At 33.1% G+C, this 21,850-nt stretch overlaps 3 protein-coding genes across 9 annotated transcripts; all 3 read right to left on the bottom strand.

Annotated features, from left to right (window-relative positions):
- Positions 1-84: 84 nt before the first annotated feature.
- LOC112454065 lies at positions 85-10,873 on the bottom strand. The gene is made up of 14 exons (XM_025015254.1): positions 10,766-10,873; positions 9,713-9,849; positions 9,362-9,529; positions 8,820-9,118; positions 5,653-5,788; positions 5,266-5,433; positions 4,787-4,926; positions 4,526-4,689; positions 2,820-2,874; positions 2,634-2,723; positions 1,342-1,477; positions 956-1,123; positions 531-670; positions 85-433 (listed from the first exon to the last, which is right to left on the bottom strand). The coding sequence occupies exons 2-14, from the start codon at positions 9,843-9,845 to the stop codon at positions 266-268; spliced, it is 1,965 nt and encodes a 654-aa protein (XP_024871022.1). The 5' UTR covers positions 9,846-9,849; positions 10,766-10,873; the 3' UTR covers positions 85-265.
- A 2,095-nt stretch (positions 10,874-12,968) lies between these two features.
- LOC112454028 (glutathione S-transferase-like) lies at positions 12,969-16,577 on the bottom strand. The gene is made up of 4 exons (XM_025015192.1): positions 16,452-16,577; positions 15,115-15,254; positions 13,799-13,966; positions 12,969-13,542 (listed from the first exon to the last, which is right to left on the bottom strand). The coding sequence occupies exons 2-4, from the start codon at positions 15,248-15,250 to the stop codon at positions 13,229-13,231; spliced, it is 618 nt and encodes a 205-aa protein (XP_024870960.1). The 5' UTR covers positions 15,251-15,254; positions 16,452-16,577; the 3' UTR covers positions 12,969-13,228.
- A 1,629-nt stretch (positions 16,578-18,206) lies between these two features.
- LOC112454026 (golgin subfamily A member 6-like protein 2) lies at positions 18,207-20,404 on the bottom strand. 7 transcript variants are annotated; one of them, XM_025015190.1, is made up of 4 exons: positions 20,255-20,404; positions 20,069-20,193; positions 19,406-19,556; positions 18,207-19,347 (listed from the first exon to the last, which is right to left on the bottom strand). In XM_025015190.1, exon 4 carries the CDS (start codon positions 19,187-19,189, stop codon positions 18,464-18,466), a length of 726 nt encoding a protein of 241 aa, XP_024870958.1. In that variant the 5' UTR covers positions 19,190-19,347; positions 19,406-19,556; positions 20,069-20,193; positions 20,255-20,404; the 3' UTR covers positions 18,207-18,463. The 7 variants fall into 7 exon arrangements, with proteins under 7 accessions (XP_024870958.1, XP_024870959.1, XP_024870957.1 ...); XM_025015191.1 differs by having other exon boundaries at positions 20,069-20,172; XM_025015189.1 differs by having other exon boundaries at positions 20,278-20,404.
- Between the last annotated feature and the right edge of the window lie 1,446 nt (positions 20,405-21,850).

Below are 21,850 nucleotides of genomic sequence, written 5' to 3'. Positions count from 1 at the left end.
ATGGAACATTTTTAAACAGATAAGATGAATTTAAAAACAAGCGATAAACACACACTTTTACTGAATGCAAAAGATTTTATTTCCTTTCTATATTTGTTACGTAATAATATTAGTTGTTGTGAAAGCGCAGTGAAATTGGCTGAAGCTATTCGGAAATAACGCATTATAGCATTCTATTTTTTCAGAAAACATTTCGAAAAAAAATAGTTATTAATTAAGAACGACAAATCAAAGGAAGAGTATAAAATCACAAATTTTGTTTTATTTACAATTCAGTCTTGGGTCGCTTCTCGATGTAAGCTTTAATCTTAGGTAAAGCGCGAACTTTGTCCACTAGCTTCTTCAATGCGGGATGATCTTTGTTCGGATCCCCGCCCAGGATGAAACTCAGATAGTCACAATATCCAGTCCACACGAAATCTGCCCACGACAGCTAAAATAATAAAACAGAAATATATTTTTGTCTTTTTACAAAGACAAAATTAACGAGACAAGGATCAGTAGCTTGGGACTTGATTAAAAATTATTACCTTGCCATTCACGAAATATCCGCCGTTCTTTTTAACTTGATCCTCGAATTTGTCGAGAAACAAAGACCATTTTTCGAAGGCGGTCTCCTTAAGTTTCTCCTTGAAGTCGGGATCTTGTTCCCAATAATAATGGGTCAGAGCTACAAAAATAAATTTGCCTTACGATTCTTGTCGTCGCAAACAGAGATACAGAGCTTCCGTTGTGAAACGTCGCGAAAAGAGCGATAATGATGCAGCGCGCGACAATCGTTCAGGAAATACGCAGCTTGTTGACTTTAAATAGCTGCTTTGTGCAGAGTACCTTGCAACAGTAATATTAAATCCCTACTCGATTTGCAATTGTCACATTGCAATTATGTTGTTTTGATGATTATGTAATTAATCTGTTATCCTCTCGCGTTTGCTGATGATATCAAAATTCTTACGTAATCTACAATCGTCCATAGAATCAACAGCGGCATCGATCTCCATGGCCTCGTAATCATCGGATCCATATAAATTGCCCTTTTTTGCAAGGAAGCGACCGATCGCCCTGGACTGATGATATTGCTTACCGTCGATTTCCAGGACCGGCATTTGTCCCATGGGCATGTCTGTAATTTGTAAAAGTGCCATTAGATTTATTACGAACAATATCTGTTTCATGTTTATGATATAGAAATGCAATTAAATGATCGTTGAATAAACCGATTATATAAGCCACGAAAATTATAAAGTAAATTTTACAATACTAATCGTTACTTAGATGGAAAAGCAATTAAAATTATGATCGTTTTATCATTTCAAAAAATATATATATGTAATAGCATACTTGGTTTATAAGTCGCCCAATCATTGAAGTCTACTCTGACATCTTCGAATTTGATGCCATAATAACTTAACAAGTACCTAATAGACTCCCCAAGGCCGGTAGCATTGAAATATGTTAGCTTGTACGTAGGCATGTTCTGAAAAAATTATAAATATAAATATAAAAATAGATATAGGTAAATGTTTGATTTGTTTTTAGAAAAATCTAAACAAAGATATTAATGCTAAATGCAAACACCATAACGCAACATGTATAGTGCAACATAACATGTATAGTGGAAGCGTTAGTATTGTGGGATATGCTAATCTTTTTTTGAAATGACTTGAAAACTATTAAAGATTCCAAAGTTGTTTGTCTCTTACCGATTAAACACGATTTTTGTAAAACAAACTTATCTTTTTATTGCCTTTACAGATTTAAAAAACCGTTTCTAAAGTTCAAGTATTACGCACTAATGTACCCCTCAGCGAACAAAATAATCGATATATTCTGGTATTCTTCTGTACTAATATCGCACGTATATATATATTCACATTAATCTTTTTTCACACTAATCTTTTATATTAGGTGTCTAAGGCTGAGTCTGATGAGGACTCTGTTATTTCTTATTCATGTAATCCACGTTCCATAGTGTTTTTATTTTGTAACAACAAACTGTAGAACTTTTGTATAAAGCCAATGTCACGAGTTGACAGGTTTAGACGATCTATTAGCCTTAGAGTAGGTAAAGAAGATCTGAATTTCTGAAATTATTTTATGTACTTTAACTTTAGAGGAAAGGATTTTTAAATCTTACGCAGTAAGCGACACACATCAAATCTTCAATTTAACATATTAATTCTATGACACCTTGTACTACGCTGCAGTTTTGTACGTTAAGATTAGGGATCCAGCAGCTAGTAATTCCACTGGTGTTCGCTGAGTGTAACACTTAATAAGCTAGATATCGTGACGATTCATATTGCCCCTCTATCTCACAATATACTCGCACTTTTTCTACAGTATATTATTTAAAATACTTGCAATAAATATATATCGATATTAGCTTTAATCTTTACTTTTAGATCTTTTTTAATCAATCATTAAGCATTAACTGTGAAGATTACAAATAGAAAATTAGAGATATAATCAAATTTAATATTTGACATTTGATTACGTAAGTGCATTAGTATGACAGCCACTTTTGCATTTATTTAAAAATAAATAATTTTCGAAAGTATTAATTTGCACCCATTTCGTGTATTTATTCCAAAATTAGGTTACAAAATTGAGAAGATATAATTCCTCATTACCTCTGTAATCTGGTCTCTCGTAAAAATCGAAGCCATCGATGCGGAGTTGTTCACGGATCGAGAACGACTGAGCGTTTTGTTAGAACGTAACTACATATGTACGTTCTTAGGGACATATGTATAGAAATATTGGCGATTATGTAGAACTGGATTTACACACACAAAATTATATCTGATAAATAATACATTAAACGGAGCAACGATACGGTCTTCATCTTGACCTATGTTATCAAGATTATACCTTTGAATAATATAAAAAGTTTTAGCCGTCGCTTGTATATAATAATTAACTAAATACTTAATATAATAATGGATTAATTTATAGTATAATAATGGACTAATTTATATAATAATGAACAAATTCACAATTGCGCACTTAATAAGTAATTTCTGAATTCACGTTGTTCATAATTCTGGCAATTAGATGAGCAAATTACTTGCAATTTCTCACATAAAATTGTTATATAAAATAATTTAAATTTAAGTACTTTCTAAATCTTATTTTTTTTAAAGAAACATAAGTCATTTTTACAAAATAAATCAATAACTTTATTCTTATTTTTTTCTTTAATTAAATCAACACTATAAGCAAAATATAATTTTTAATGAATTTAAAAAAACTGTCTTCTTGAAAAAATTTTATTTAGACAACGATACACACACACACACACACACACACACACACACTTGATAAGTTTTATGATTAGCGGTAGTGTGCTGGATCAAAAATCACTGAGAAACTCAACTCAAAATAGACATTTATTTATTAAAAAAGGCAAATTTTATTAAACAGCAATATGTTTTATTATAGAAATAGTGATTAGTGCGATATTTTGAGAGAAAAAAACTTACAATTACTTGAAAAGATAAAAACAGAAGAAAATATTTGCGAAAGACGGGATCCATTTAGATAGGAGTAAGTCCTTTCTATTGCTATATTAAAAGTATCTCAGGAGGAGAGATTTAAATTTTTTTTCCTTTAAAACATAAAAGACAACATGAGTTGCAAAATCAAATTATCATTCTTACCTTTCATTTTATTCTTACCTTTCCTTAACATAACACTAATACTTTTCAAAATATGTAAAAGCATACATATATAATAGCATAACAATTTCGAGATTTCTCGTATTAATATATGAATCTGTTATTAATTTGCATATAAATATTAAAAACTATTGAGAATATTTTTTTGTAAAACAAAGTAGAACCACAGAATTAGATTAATTACCTGTCAAAGTATGCTGATTGCCGTGGATTCAATTAAAACACAGCATAAAATTAATTATACAGTAATATTTTTAATAATATAATAATATTTATTATAATCATATGAAATGTATATTAATAGTAATAATACTATTAATATATATTTTATATGATTATATAATAAAGAAAGAAAGAATAAAATATATATCATTCAAAAGTCGTATATAAAAAGAATATTTTTACGCAGTATAAAAAAACTGTTATTTGCAATAGTAATAAAAAAATCAAGATAATTTTGTGCTAATTATAACTCGATATCCGGTATTATTAAAGATGTATATCATCAATAATAATTATATACGAAATCGCTTGATAATTATATAGAACGTTTTCAAACATATATAAGTGAGAAGAGAATAAAAAACAAATGCACACACTTTTACTGAATGCAAAAGATTTTATTTCCTTTTTAGATTTGTTACGTAATAATTACGTAATATTAATTGGTGTTAAAGTACAGAGAAATTCATGCCTGAAGCTATTCGGAAGCAACGCATTAGCAGTATTAGCACGCTATTCTTTTACAAAACATTTCGAAAGAGAATAGTTCTTAAAGAACGACATTGACGCGTAACAAATTAAAGGAAGAGTACATATAAAATTACAAATTTCGTTTTATTTACAATTGAGTCTTGGGTCGCTTCTCGATGTAAGCTTTAACGTTGGGCAAAGCGCGAACTTTGTCCACTAGCTTCTTCAATTCGGGATGATCCTTGTTCGGGTCTCCGCCCAGGATGAAGCTCAGGTACTCACAATATCCAGCCCACAGGAAATCTGCCCACGACAGCTAAAATAATATAACAGAAATATATTTTTGTCTCTTTACAAAGACAAAATTAACGAGACAAGGATCAGTAGCTTGGAACTTGATTAAAAATTATTACCTTGCCATTCACGAAGTATCCGCCGTTCTTTTTAACTTGTTCCTCAAATTTGTCGAGATAGTAGGGCCACTTTTCGAAGGCGGTCTCCTTGAGTTTCTCTTTGAGGGCGGGATCTTGTTGCCAATAATAAAGGGACAGAGCTGCAAAAATAAATTTGCCTTACGATTCTTGTCGTCGCGAACAGAGATACAGAGCTTCCGTTGTGAAACGTCGCGAGAAGAGCGATAATGATACAGCGCGCGACAATTGTTCAGGAAATACATAGCTTATTAACTTTAAATAGCTGCTCTGTACAAAGTACCTTGCAACAGTAACATTAAATCCCCACTCGATTTGCATATATGCGCAACGTGCATGCGTCATGTTATAATTAATCCCGTCGGCGCGGAAGATTCGTGAAGTCACAATTATGTTGTTTTGATGATTATATAATTGATTTGTCATATCCTCTCGCGTTTGCTCATTATCAACAGTCTTACCTTGTCTTATATCGTCCATAGAATCAACAGCGGCATCGATTTCCATGGCCTCGAAATCATCGGATCCGTATAAATTGTTTTTCTTCGCGAGGAAGCGACCGATCGCCCTGGACTGATGATACTGCTTACCGTCGATTTCCAGGACCGGCATTTGTCCCATGGGCATGTCTATAATTTGTAAAAATTTTGTTAGATTATTGCAAACAATATTTGTTTTATGTGCGCGTGTATGATGAAAACGCGATTAAATGATCGTTAAATAAACCGGTTATAGCTGCAAAAATCGCAAAATAAATTGTACAATACTATTCGTTACTTCGATGGAAAAGCAATTGAAATTACGATTGTTTCATAATTTAAAAATAATAACGTATGACATAAGCATACTTGGTTTATACTTCGGCCAATCATCGAACTTGAGTCTAACATCCTCGAATTTAACGCCACTATGACTTAACAGGAACCTAAGTGACTCTCCAAGGCCGGTAACATCAAAATACGTTAGCTTGTACGTCGGCATCTTCTGAAAATTGTAAAGATTAATATAAAAATTAATATAAAAAGATTTAGCTCGTTTTTTTAGAAATATCTAAGCGAGGATACTAATGCTAGCGTTAAACGCAAACATCTGCATGACATGTGTACATACAGTATATTATTGAAAATACTCGCGGTAAATACTAAATATATCGATAATAGCTTCAATCTTTACTTTTAGATCTTCTTCAGACAGTTATTGATCATTAACTGTAAAAATTAGAAATAGAAAATTAGTATTTGACATTTGATTATGTAATTGCATTAGTATCCTTATAAAAGTGGCATTTATTTAAAAATAAATAATTTTCAAAAGTATTAATTTGTATCTATTTCGTGTATTTATTTTAGAAGCAGATTACGAAATGGAGAAGATATAATTCTTCATTACCTTGCAGTCTGTAATCTGATATCTCGTAAAAGCTCAAGTAACCGATGCGGAGTTGTTCACGGATCGAGAACGACTGAGCGTTTGTTTGAAACGTAACTACGTTGTAGGCACACGTCCTTGGGGACATACGTCCTCTTGCCACGAACGATTATGGAGAAATACTGGTTTTACACACGTACAATACAAGGCACAGAATGAATCTTTCAGAGTGCACGCACAGAGGTTGCATGTAACACCAATGGGAAAAAAGATGCATGCTTTTATTTTCCCAGAAAGAGAACCTCCTTATTTTCTCTCTCTCTCTCTCTCTTTCTCTGTCTCTCTCTCTGTCTCTCTCTCTCTCTCTCTCTCTTTGTCTGAGATCCAGATGCTAATCACGGAACAGTGAAGCGTGAAATTACATCAAGGCCTATCGTTACAACAATAAACAGAATTTCTCGCACTTAATATTTTCAATATTTTGCTGCTTATTCTTTTTACGGTAAATATATTAAAGTATAACAAGAATTTTTTTTTGTTCTTAGCTTCTTTCTTTAACAAACAATTTATTACAAACGATAAAAAAAATTAGTCATTGCCATTAACTAATTGCCATTAATTAACATGGAAAAAAAGTTGCACGTCTCGTATTTTTTTATCGTGATGTTAATCACGAAACAGTGATAAAATAAAGTGATCAAAATAATTGTCTGCTATCACGCGATAACGTTATACTATCTAGAGTTGAATCGTAACAAACATATATTACAAAATTATAGAAGTCGAGATCGATTATATTAATTGATAATATTATATAATAATGTAATATAATTTATATAACATGATAATATAATAATTTGTATGTACTCTTTTAAATAAAAAATTTTCTAAAATATTTAGACATACAATTAATAATGAAATAATGTCATGTTTTGCCAGGGATAAAGCTATAAACGTAATTCTGCAATCGCTGGCCATATGTTTTTTATAAATACTTGCTGTACTTTCAAATCAGCAATTGTATCATCCAAGCTTATTGTAAATAATAAGGTATATACGGTTCTGTACTGACATTATCTGCAACATGTAATGCGCATCATTACGTAAACTGTTTCATATTTTCTCTGCACGCTATTAATAGCGTATTATCGATTAATAAGCTTGTTATTTCTTCTAAATGACTTGCAAGTTTCACGCGCATAAAAAGTCGAAAGAAAGATATGATGAATAATGATAAAAGTTGATTAAATATAGCAGAGCATTAATAGCGAAATAGTTGCAACAATATTAAGAAAATGATTAAAAATTTAATTATAAATTAAAAGTACACAGTTTTAATATTTGAAAAGTACTTTTCAAATACGTCAATATATTGACGTCAATGAAAAAAAAAATACAAAGAATTTATTAACTTAATTCTCTTTTTGAATTTGAATTATCGAGCTTTTTAGTATATCTATCTTTTAATATCAGTCGATCGTTATTTACATATTAAATCTTTATTTAAATATTTTATATTATTATCTTTATCTACATAAAGTATAGGCGTAACAAATTTTTAAGACACGCTTACACATACTATACATAAATTAGTTGAAGGATATATAGTGGAGAATTTTCTTCAAACATTCATTATATCGCAAGAATATTCTTGGGAAAAAACTATTAATCAATGTTAATATTTTATCGAAATTTTGTTTGTTTTCTAGAAAGACCATGATATTGAAGTGTAATTGTCACATTACGGCGTAATACATAGAAAACTCTACAGTAAACGTTTACAGTTACTCAGTGAATAGTCATAGGCTCCCTCAATTGGAATTAACTTGCGCGACCTTCGGTGGCAATATAGTTACACTCTACAGTAATATAGCAACCTAGCAACTGCAAAAGCCACATCACGATATGATTAAAGAGGCATCTTCAATGCTATCTGTGTATAAAAGCAGATAATGCGTTATCTGCGTTATCGTCAATTAATTACTCGGCACTTATGTATTTTATTTACTGCACACGCCTCTTCTGTATCAATAGCGCTTTGAAGACAGATATTTATTTGCAAATCTAGGTAATCGACCTCTTGACTCTGCTAAATTCTTAATTAGGCTGCTGTCGATATGATTTCTGGGAATGCAGCGTACAGCTAAAATAGCGTACAGCATATTTACTTTAACTTAAATACAAAAGGATTTTATAAAATAAGGAAAAATAAGGTAAAAATAATGACGATGGTGGGAATACAGGAATGTAGATAGATCATAACAAATTGAACGAATGGAAAAGTAGGTTTGGCGAATGCGAAAGAAATCACTAAGAAAATAGTAAAAGTAGCGATTTATTGAAGTACAAAATTACATAATGAAAAAATAGTTTGTTTTTCAAGATGTAATTAAAAATCTCACAGTATTTTTATTGTCGTATGACAATATCAGTAACAATCAATTTTCAACAAGTGTTAAAGTATATACATTTGTATCTTCAGTGTAATCTAAAATTCATCATACGCGCCTGTCGTATGTAAATGTAAGCATCTTGGAAGAAAGAAAAGTCGATACTTTACTCAAATGCAACACACTAACGAAAAACTGTATCGAAAGGTCGGTTATCACTGTAAGAAATTATCACATATAACGAATTTTTATATATAATTTTCGTACAAAGTCGGCGGACGCTTCTCGATCCAGCTCTTGATGGCCGGTATCTCCTCGACTTTCTTTCGGAGTTGTTTCAGGTTCTCATACTTCTCAACGACATTCTCTTTCGTCAGGAAATTTAAATAATCCAAGACACCGACGAAAGTGAGATCAGCCCACGTCAGAGCACCGCCGACGAAGTGACCACCGTTCCTCTTTACTTGAGCGTCCAAACGTCCCAAGTAATACGACACCGTCTCATCGACAATCTCGAGTTTCTGTTCCTTAGCCCGTACGTAGTTCACATAAATATCTGAAAAGCCATGATATTTAGTATAAGCAAGAAAAGAAAGATAAATGTAGTAGATTCGAACAATCCGAATCAAGCGTTTCGGTGAATTGAATTTACTATCATTTGTGAATGTCCGTTTGCACATTATTGAGATCTGAACACACATTTAAAATAGTGAAATCGAGTTTCAAAATATAAACTTCTGCTTCTGGTAAACAAAAAAATTCGGATAAAAATAAAATAAATGAAATAATATCTACTAACGTTCTAATAACTCTTGTATGGTATCGACGGTTGAGTCGATTTCCAGAGACTCCAAATCGTTCTTGCCAGCAAGACCACATTGTTTCGCCACGTAACGGCCGATAGCTACAGACTGATGGATTCTCTTTCCATCGACCTCGAGCACAGGTACTTTCCCAAATGGCATAGCTGAAAGATGACACAATGTTTAAGGAATGCTTAAGCAAGATCAGTCGGCGATTCATAAGGATATGAAAATTATATTTTTGTGTTGAATCTATCCCAACTAATCGTATATAAGAATAGTTTTGAGCCAGTTTAAGCGATCAGTGAATGTTAATAAGGGCATGTTAATATTAATCGGACACATACTCGGCTTAAGTTTTGGCCAATCATTCTTGTCGATACGTTCATCCACAAAGTCGATACCAGCATAACTGAACAGCAAGCGAATGGGCTCGGCCAATCCCGTAAGATGGAAGTAAGTCAGCTTATAAGAAGGCATGTTGCTGAAAGAAGAAACAATCGTTATAATCTTCGATTCTCTTCATTGTTATCGTAATTCTAGTAACAAAAGATATTTCAACAACTAATACTCTTCAACATTATTTGGTCTTAATGAAGAAATTTTGCTTGATGAGACGAACTAATCTTTAACCGATATCATCTTTAAGTTAAGCCAAAATTTACGTTACATTAAATCTGTTGCAAATGTCATCAAAATTTAAAACAGTTTGACAAAAGTTGAAGTACAGTTATAAAATCATGTATTATTCATTAAAAATGAAGTTGTCACTTACAATGCTATTCATCTATAATATTCGTTCACTTGCCATTTTTAGCCTTACACGACTCAATTTCTTGCAAGATATTTTTCAAGATTTTCTCAGCAAACCATTTAATTATCGCAATTCTTATACATAAAATATATTGTGCACAGTAATATGAAATCTGTATAAAAATGTTAGCATTCTATTTAAAATACGCATAGAGAAAATGTACATTTAATTAACATGACATTACGCAGTTCTTGGACTTTCTACACTACATGATGTGATTTCTATTTATTCGATCCTATTTATTGATAAAAGACATCATTATTGACAATGAGGCGTTTCTCTCTTCTAATACACATTCTCAACTAATATATATAACCTTAATGCGATACTTCCAATGCCGTGATTACTCCGAATTGATCTCATTTCTTTTATTCTTTTACTTCATTATTGTGACAGAACTATTAATTAGTCGACTTCCACAAGGGCCACTAATTTACCGGCCGGTAACACAACCAAGTGATGATTACAAAACACTTTTATTTAAGATATTCAATGTATTATTATGGTATCACTTACAATCTTTATTTATCCAATCAAGGGGTAAGAATTAAATCTGAAGGGATAAGAATAGACAAGTTCTACTTACAATTCGCCGAATTCTACGAATTCACAGATGCAGAAATGGCATTTATTGCGTTGTTACAGTCAACAATGTCCAGAACCGGCTGCAGCGCCTGTTAAACTTCTCTATTCCTCCCTACCAATTCAACATCCCCACTTTGTCGTTGTGACCATTGCGACCATAGCTCGACTTGCTCACTTCGATCTCTAGGAGAAACTTACTAGAGAAATATGGTTGGTATTTGTAGTCAAATATTATATTTAATATTGTCTCAAGTTTATTCAAACGTTGTACGATTCGTTTTCAGACTACGGAGTATCTGCAGATGAACTTAAGACGATTTTATATACAAGATCCGTCTATGAATACCGGACTATAAGCAATCAGAAATTGCCCGGAACATATTTTAAAGAACTCGTATCTTGTGTAGTAATGCTGACAAAGATAGACTATATGATGTACCATTGAAAACGGGCGAAAATCTGGAAGTATGAGTTCACAATTTTATATGCAAAGACAGATATTGCCCAAAAATTATCACGCCCATATTTTTGAGAATTATCATATATTATATTTAACTTGCGTTTGAAGGATATATTGCATTCGATAAGATAAAGTCTGATAAAGAGTTCACTTTCGCTCTTAATCTGGAAATATCCATCCGCAATTTTATGTGTAAACATAGATATGATTCAAAAATTACTATTACTCATATATTTAAGAATACACGCGATATTTCAGACTAAATGTAATTTGCACTAGTAACAGTATCCTGAAGGATATTGAAGGCGAAGCAAAAATAAATAGAGAGAGAGAGAGAGAGAGAGATGACTTGCATTTTTATTTAAACAAAATAAATACATCCAATTTTTAAAATTATTATTTCTCTTAAATACAGTTTATTAAATTATTTAAATAAAATTGTTACACACACATACAGTTACTTGCTATACGCCGCAACGCAAATAGTCTATAAAAGCAGTTATATTGCATGATAAAGTGTAATCGTCATTATACAAGTTCAATGTTCTTATCTCTTGCTATAAAAGCGAATACATATAATTGAAAAAAAAATTTATAGAAATTTGTAGATATGTTACTGTATACGATGATATTCATTTTTTTTTCAACTTGCATGATCCAATTACTCACAGTCGATTTTTAAATATTTTCTCAACAAGCCATTTAAGTGTGTTTATATTATGCATAAAACACATTATATATATAGTAACGCTTTATATAGAAATATATTAAGCTTTTATTTAATGTATACTTACATGATTCATATAAATACTTCATATACGGGAAATGCACGTTCAATTGACATGCTATTACGCAATTCTTGGGCTTTCTAAACAATGTGATTCCTATTTTTCGCAATTCATGCTTTATAAAGTATACATTGAAAGAATCAGACGTTTTAAAGCACCATTATTGATGCATTTCTGTCTTCCAAATAATTCTAGGTAAATATACATATTATCGTTCTAATGCGATACTCCGAACACTATTACAATTTCTTCGAATCATTCTCTGAATTGATCTCATCATTATTGTATCGTCATGATGACAGGACGATTAATAAATCCGCCCACAAGTTCGCCACTACTTTGCGGCTGCTAATTAGCCAAATGGTGACTACAAAATGCTTTTGTGCAAGAAATATCGTTGAGGTCATATCATGATATTTATAGGTTTCATTTAGTCATACAAATTAAAATCTGAAGTGATAAAAATGGCCAAATTCGACTTATAATTTAGCGAATTTCACAAAAGATAGAAAACGCGTTTAATATATTTTCGTAACAATCACTACCGAATCAGTACAGGAATTTAGTAGTAAGTTCGACTGTTAAATTTATGTATTTCTTTGTTTTCCTATCGCTTTCGACATTCTTATTTTGCAATTTGGTTTATTTCTTATTTCCAGGAAAATTTGCTATAGAGGTAAGCAAACAAAAATATCCTGAAGGGGCAATAAAAAATAACATTGTAAAAGCGTCGAAAAGCCACTTCCAATTTTTCTAATGTATCTGCTTAACTATCCGTTAAATATCGATCACGTAACCTTTCGATAATTTTACGTTATTTTAGATTAAGAATATCGACGAATTATAATATTTGCATGAATGGAAAAGTAAGTTTTGTGAATACGAAAAAGAGAAGAAAAATCAACAAAAAATAATAATAAAAGTAGCGATTTATTGAAGTACAAAATTACACAATAAAAAGAATAATTCAAGCTTTAATTAGATACAAAATAATAAAATTTTTATCATGTGACGATACATGCAACAAGCCTTCAACGATTGATAAAATATACATTTGTATCTCCAATGCGTATTTCCTAAATTTCTTATACAATACATGAATATAAACTTGATTTCCCGAAAAGATAAAATCAATATTTTATTCAAATCAAACGTCAACGAATAATAATTATAATTTTGTCGAAAAATAAACCATTACTTTATGAAAGTATCCAAATTATTTCTGATACATGGTCGGCGGACGTTTCTTGATCCAGCTCTTGATGGCCGGTAATTCCTCAACCTTCTTTTGTAGTTGTTTCAGGTTCTCATACTTTTCGACGATGTCCTCATTCATCATGTAGTTCAAGTAGTCCAAAAGAGCAACGAAAGTGAGATCGGCCCACGTCAGAGTACCGCCGACAAAATAACCACCATTCTTCTTCACCTGAGCGTCCAAACGCTCCAAATAATACGGCACCGTCTCTTTGGCAGCTTTAAGTTTCTCTTCTTTAGCCTGTTCGTTACTCTCATAGTGAAAACCAGCGATATCTAATGCAAGCAAAAGAATGATAAGACAAATAAGATAATGACATTTAAGCACTTCAGTAGATCGAATTTATATAACGCGAATGTAGAAAAACCTATTTCTTCTCTGTATATCATTAATTCGGAATAAATCTATTCGCATTATCGAAATGTGAACTTATTAATGTTGTGATTCAAATCTGTTTTAAAAGTAAATCTCCGGGCGTGGTAAATAAAGTAATCGGAAAAATATAGCTTAAGCAGTATGTTATCTACTCACTGGCACGTAAATCGTGTATGGTGTCAACGGTCGCATCGATTTCCAGAGACTCCCAATCGTTTTTGCCGACAAGACCACATTGCTTCGCCAAGTAACGGCCAATAGCTACGGACTGATCGATCTTCTTTCCGTCTACTTCAAGCACGGGTACCTTGCCGAATGGCATAGCTGAAAAATTATATTAAGGCACATGAATACAAGATGCTGTTAAAATTGAATAATGTTTATAAAAAAACCATTTAAATTATTATTAATTCAAATCTACAAAAATTGGAATTTATACCTAACAGTAATTGTTTATATGCATACATTAAGAGTTTTGACGATTAATAATTACACACAATTAAAGATAAGTGCAATTACATTTCTAAGTCTGAGTTTGATAATACAAATCTTAATTTTCATTTCTATGACAATTTTTTTCCTGCTATATAATTTATAAAAAAAGCTCTGCAGCCTTTTATATAGCTGTATATAGAGTACCTTTTATATAGATGTATTAAAGGGAAGATCTTTTGTCTCTCAAATCTTATGGTATTTCAATAATTGATTGGCTAACTTGAACGACACGAAATTGATTTCCTTACATCAACAAGGACATCTATTTACCATTAAACCATGCAATGAAACGACAGTATGCTTTTCGTTAAGTGAGAATACAACGCATTGCATTTACATAACAACATCAATTTTCCTATACAAAAACATCGCAATTCGTATATACGTAATAAGAAATGGAAGGTTCTTTTTGAGAGAGATAACATTTATATCCAGTTCTGTCGTTTACAAGAAAGCTAAATGAAAAAATGAATGTCTTATTATGTATAAAATGTAGATCCCTACATCAAAATAATTTATAGAATAATGAATTTTCTTCGCCAGTATATAGAATAACAATTAAGTAATTTAAATCGACTGACTGGCAATATATAACGTCTTTTCGATGTGAACATTGAAAAAACTGTGAGCCAACTCGCTTTGTCGGATTCACACAGCACTTTTTCGGATCAATCATCGAGACATTATTAATTTCGACCAACGCTTTTGGTCAGATGATGTAATTTCTAAATTAAATAGTTTTAAATTTTATTGCGAAAAATATTACCCCAGCCAGGGTTCGAAAGTAATTTATGTCTAGTAGAAATAAAGAAGCATATGACAACGATTCAGTCAGCGTTCCAGAAGATAATGTAAAAACTATATTTTTGCCACGTCAACTGTAAATCGGATTTTAGGAATGATCGAGCTCTATTAGTTCGCGACAGGTGATCGCTAACAGCGACATGTTATTATTAATGTTAATCAGTTGTACATACTCGGTTTTAGTTTTGGCCAATCTTTCTCATAATCGAAACGTTCATCCACAAATTCGATGCCAGCATAACTGAATAGGAATCGAATTGGTTCGCCCAATGCTGTGGCGGTGAAATAACTCAGCTTGTAGGAAGGCATGTTGCTGAAAGAAGAGCACTTGTTAATTATTTTTGTCTTTATCGTTATTATAATGCTGGGATCATGAGGATATCTCAACAGTAGATAATATGCTCCAATATTTTTCGATCTCTTTAAACTAGTTTTAGTTACTGAGATGAGCTTTCAGTTTTAAATTTATTTTTTATTGATATTTAATTCTAAGCTTTATTAAATATACGTGAATCAAAATTTAAATCAGACTTTAAAACCAATTTTGATCGGTATTATTTTTGATCATTTAATTTAAAATTGAAATTGAATTTGGATTAAAATTGTCATCAATTTTAAACAGTTTGATAAAAGTTCGAGTATTATAGTTATAAAAAGCTATTGATTATATAAAAAACATTTATTTAAGAAAATTGTTATATGCTAATCACCGCAAACTCTTAATCTGTAATACTATAAGTTACCTTACGCAATCATTACAAGTCATATTTACTTATCTTTCTTATCGAACTAAACACATGACTGGAAATATCGCACGTATAAACATTTTTAAATATAGCATATGGTATTCTCAACTTGTTATGCAACCTTTCTGCTTTTTTTTTGCAATTTTTAAACATATTGTATACAATTGATGTAAATCTGGAAATGTATAAGAACTTCTACTAAAATGACAAAGGCCAATAAAGGAGCAATAATGTTGCTCGTTTATTGGCCTTTTTCATTTTAATATTTGATGCATACGAGCGTGATTATATTTATTTATTTACATAAAATTTCTATTTAAAATATTTTGCATAAGAAAAAGAAATATATGTTTAATTGCCAAGACATTACAGTTCTCAGAATTTTTGTTCAATGTTATTTTTATTAATTATATAGGATTTATTATGCTTTATAAAACATACAATTTCGATATTGATGAAGTACGTCATTATTGAGTACCTTCCCGAATAATACTTTTTGCTGTAACGCGATACTCTTTGAATTGCGGCGATTATACCAAATTAATTCTCCGAATGAATTTTGTCGTTTTTAATGCTTCGTCATGGTGATAAATATATAACTAATTAATTCGCTTCCACAAAGCGTCACTATAAATCTGCCGGCCACTAATTAGTCGGGCGGTAACCACATAACTCTCTTACGTGAGATATTTGATGTAATATTACAATAATATCTTACAATCATGAATCAGTTTGAATAATATAAGTGGGTAAGTTCTACTTACAATTTTTGAAGAATTCTACACAGACGGAAAAGGTGTCAACGGTAATAAGTCACCAAACGGCAGATCTTGCGGCGAACTGAACTCCTCTTTTATTCATCTTCCTATCAGGAGATATCCCCACTTCGTCGTTGTGACGTGGCTCACTTTCGATCTCTAGAAGAAACTCACTAGAGAGTTGATCTGAGCGTTATCTGACAATTATTCATTATCAACTTGTATTTTGAGTAGTGATACTGACAAAGATAGACTATATAATGCACCATTAAACTGGGACGAAAATCTGGAAGTATGAGTCTACAATTTTATATGCAAAGACCAGATATTGCGCAAAAATCATTACACCTATATATTTTTGAGAATTATCATGTGTTCGATATTTTTTATGTTAAATTTAACTTGCGTTTGAAGGATATTGAATTCTATAAGATAAAGTCTGATAAAGAGTTCACTTTCGCTCTTAATCTGGAAATATCCATCCGTAATTGAAAATATCGTACGGAGTATAATTCTGAAGACGTGAGCGCGAAACAGATAAGCGGCGATTCGCTGGATAAATATCGTGTTACACTTCCGACGTGACTCGATCGCATGACACTGCGTCGACTAATTAAGAATAAAAATATTCAAGAACATTCGTGATCTCGAGCATTCGCGATCTCGAACAATTGTCACCAAAATTTTAAACAGTTTGATTAATGTTCGAGTAGTTATAAACAGCTACTGATTATATAAAACTATTTATTAAAAAAAAATGGTTATGCGCTAAACACCGCAAGCTCTTAATCTGTAATAGTATAACTTATATTACGCAATTAATCATAAGACATGCATATTTTCTTATCTTTCTTATCAAACTAAATACATGACTGGAAATATTGTATATATAAACATTTTTAAACAAAGCATATGGTATTCTCATTCTTTTGCAACTTTTCTGCTTTTTTGTAACTTTCAAACATATTGCATACATAATGATGTGGAAATATAAAACTTAATATAAAATGGTCAATAAAGGAGCAATATAATATTGTTCGTTTATTGGTCTTTGTTATTTTAATATTTGATGCATACAAACGTGATTATTCATTTATTTACGTACAATTTCTATTTAATATATTCTGCATAGGAAGAAGAAATATATGTTTAATTGACATGCTATTACAATTCTCGGAATTTTTATACAATGTTTTTCTTTTTAATTAGGATTTATGCTTTATAAAATATGCAATTTCGATATTGATGAAAGACGTCATTACTGAGTTTCCTTTCCGAATCATACTTTTTGCTGTAACGCGATACTCTTTGAATGTAACAAATTATATCAAAATTATTCTCCGAATCAATTTTGTCATTTTTAATTCCTTCGTCATGGTGATAAATCTGACTAATTACTTCAACAAGCGTCACTAATTTGCCGGCCACTAATTAGTCGGACGGTGACATGGACGTAAGAATACCTAGACAGAGCGTATTGCTGCGGGGATGAAGCACAAAGGGTAAGGGGAATAAATTGTCTATTGGATTGAAACAAATGAGATATGTAAGATGGCAGCGACGCCGGCATGTTATAATATACACTATAGATAGATAGATATAGATAGGTTTGTTGTATGTCCCCGCAGGGTTTATAAGGCGTTTTTGTGAGGAACGTACCCAAACCTCTTACATAATGCACAACACCCCTATTCCCGACCTGGCTGTAAGCGACCCTTTACAGTCTGTTACCCTCCCACCTTCACGGACCCCACCCCCGCCCTCCATCTTTTCCAATCCCTCTCACTCCTTCTCTCTTCCCTCAACTCCGCATCCTCCGCCTGAGCTCCTCTTCCTCCTCCTCTTCGCCTTCTGTCTTATCTCCTCCAGCCTGCTCCTTTCTCCTCCCTTCCGCACTCCGCATCTTATATCTCTACCTCCTCACCTGCCTTTTCGGACTGCTCCATCACCTTCTCCTCTTTTTTCTCTGTGAACATTCAATTAGCCAACCTCCCTCCCCCCTCTCCTGCCTTTGCCCTCTATCTTTCTTCCCATTTCCCTTCCTCCTCATTCCAGAAAATCTCCTTTCCCTCAACCCAAATTCTTCTATTGTCTGTCATAACTCTCCTGCCTCTTTCCCTTTCCACCCTCGCCTTCTCCAGAATTCTTCTCTTCATCCATCTCTCCTTTATAGTGAGATCCTCATCAACAACTATCCCCCACCTCTGCCTAAATTCCCAATATTTCTCAAGTAACTCAGCCCTCTCCTTCTCATCCCCCATCTCCACCAATACCACCTCCTTCCCTTCTATCCCTTTCCTTTCCCATACCCTTCTTATCCTCAGCATCCTTCCCATTACCTTCTCCGTCACCCTTTCCATAAAACCCCTCCTTTCTTCCGCGTCCCTTCCATCCAGCCCCCTCCAAATTACATTTCTCCTCTTTTTCTCCTTTTCCTCCCTCTCCTCCTCCATCCTCTTCACTTTCTCCCTCAATCTCCTTGTCTTCTCCATCTCGTCTGCCTCCTCTCCTAGTCTTCTCTCCTCTCCCCTCTTCACCTCCTTCCACAACTCCTCCCCGTTGATACTTCTCTCTTCCGTCTTGCTTCCCGACTCGCTCCTCTCTCCATCATCCTTCCGCTCCCTTTCCTCGACACTCTCCTCTCCTTTCGACCCCCCTTCCTTTCTTTCTATAATCTTTCTAATCCTCCCTAACTCATCCCCTATTCTATTTAACACCCTAATTAGGTCCTCCGACCACTCCATTTCTCCTCTCTCCTTTCTGTTGCCTTCTCTCCACCTTCTCTCCCTTTTCCCCTTGCACCACCCTCTCGTCGTTCTTTTAGCTTACGCTGCTTCCTCTTCTCCCTTCCTCCGTCACACCGTGGCCGACACACCTTCCTCCTCTACTCTCCTCTCTACATCTGTAAAATGATTTCACTTCATTTCACTTGCCCGGCCTTCTTCACTCACCTCTTTTACCTCCACCTTGCCCACTCCCCTCTTCCTTCTCCTTCCTCTCTCCTATTTACAGTCACACTTTCTTCCGCTTCTCTTTTCTCGTTCTGCGCTCGGGATGTCTCAGAATAACGCGTACTCACGTCTCTTGCTCTTGCTCTTGCTCTTATATACACTATAATAATACTAATAATCATTATACTAATAATCATTATACTAATAATCATATTATACTAGTAATCACTATATTAACCACTATATTAATCACTTTACGTAATCACGTTATTTTTTCGTGCAACAATTGAAACATATCGATACATGGCGGCATATTATAATTTCACGGAATGTGATCGTTGCAATAGGCCTATTTGTTTTCACTGAACTTTTTTTGCACGGTTTATTTTTTCTCTTTTTCTTTTTACATTGGAGAGAAAAAGAGAAAAGATGAACCGTACACAAGAAGTGCAGCTAAAACGAACAGGCCTTATGTCTCTAGTCGAGTGATACCGCGCGACATGAAAGTAGACTACGCTAAATCTGAGACGCGATGGCTGCATTCGGTGAGCACGCTATTAGCGCTATTGAATCATTCTATCTTTATCGCTCATTAGGTGTAAAACAAGGATAGAATAAGCAAATAACGCTAATACCGCGCTCCCCGAATGCAGCCGATAATAGATCTCTCACCTCTTTAGGCTTCACTCCCCGCGTTTAAAAGAGATACCTAGCTTACGCTCCGTCCAGGTATTCTTACGTCCTTGGGCGATGACAAAACGCTCTTACGTGAGATACTTGATGTAATATTACAATATCTATATATACAATCTTCAATCAGTTTAAATAATAAGAATGGATAAAGTTCTATTTACACACAATTTAAAAAATTCTACACAGACGGGGAAGGTGCCAACGGTAATGCGCTGTTACAGTCACCAACCGGCAAATCTTGCGGCGAACTGAACTCCTCTTTTATTTTATTTTTATCAGAAGCACGTCGTAACGTCGTAACTCGCTCGCTGTTCGGACTCGACTCTGCCTCTTCTTATTGTTTCTCGTCCTCACGGCCTCGGCGTCGACATCCGACACCTTTTCGCTGCTGGCTGATTCATATCACAACTCCTCGTGCTTCTCGTCCTCGCTCGCTACGATAACGCACGTATGCATATTCCGAAAACGCAAAGCTACGCTTATATAATATCGTGGATACTACATATATCAGCATCGGAAAAATGTTCCAGTTTTTTCCAACGTATCTTAACCACCCTTTAAACGTTTTTCAAGATTTTCCCTGACAATTCCTAGCGTTATCTAAAACTATTCGTCATTAAAGAACTCGTATCTCGAATAGCGATGTTGATAAAGATAGCCTATGTGATAACGTACCGTTAATGAGAGGCGAGATGGCGAAAATCTGGAATTATCACATCCATATTTTTGAGAAATATCATGTGCTCGATATTAAATGTACCTTGCGTTTGAAGGATGTTAAATTTGTCAAAAAGTCTCTAAAATGATGCCCAGCAATACTATAAAGAACATGTCACAGTGCAATGTCGAAAACACGCAGTGGGTACCCGGATACTCATACATTGATAGGAAGAATTATGCATTGACAGAAATGTTAAGCAAGAACGAGAATAAGTAATAGATTAATATATCTGAGAACCAACGGAAAATTGACATTAGGAAGAAAAGGAATGTGTATAAGTCAATTGTCAAGTAAATATAAAAAAGGAAGGAAAAGCAGGGTAGAAAGGTAAAAGAACGGTGTCGATAGAATAACAATGAAAAGAACCTTAATTGATTCGATCAATATCTTATTAGATAATGCGGTTATCCACTCGTTTTCATATTTTCCTCGATCAGAAATAAATATTAAAACATATGCTTCCTATTTCAACGATAACGAAATTGATGGAAACAATTCTACCAAATATGGAACACTAATATGTTCTCCTGGTAAATTAATATTTTAACCCTCCGTCTGTAAACGTGGGTCTATAGCGTCCGAGCTAAAATAATGTATCTGCTCGTAATTGTAAAACTTGCATTTCACGTGCGCGTAAAAAAACCCCCGCTGGGTGTTGTGGGAATCGGGATTTTCTGTTACAATATTTGTGATGCATGAGATAATCGATTTTTTATCCACCTGCATTCAAATTCTAAATTATTGTCTTTTTCAATTTTAACTCAAAAGTGTTATATTTTAAATCGAGATCCTCAATTTACAGTACAGAACTACTTTACATCACTTCTTCTTTTGTTTTTAAACATTAAAATTTTTGAATATTTATTATGAATTATTTTATCTATGTTCTTGAACACAATTGTATACATATGTAAATAACATTTTAATTGTTTTCTTTAGAATTCAATATGTAATTGAATGAAAAATCATCGCATGCACTACAAATATTGTAGCAGAGAATGCCGATCCCCGCAACACCCAACGAGGTTTCTTTTCTGCGC

The sequence above is a fragment of the Temnothorax curvispinosus genome, unplaced genomic scaffold, assembly GCF_003070985.1.
Source record: "Temnothorax curvispinosus isolate PA1 unplaced genomic scaffold, ASM307098v1 QBEX01004775.1, whole genome shotgun sequence".
NCBI classification, from domain to species: domain Eukaryota; kingdom Metazoa; phylum Arthropoda; class Insecta; order Hymenoptera; family Formicidae; genus Temnothorax; species Temnothorax curvispinosus.
The sequence above is the reverse complement of the archived record's forward strand: the minus strand, read 5'-3'. Positions and strand labels throughout refer to the sequence as shown.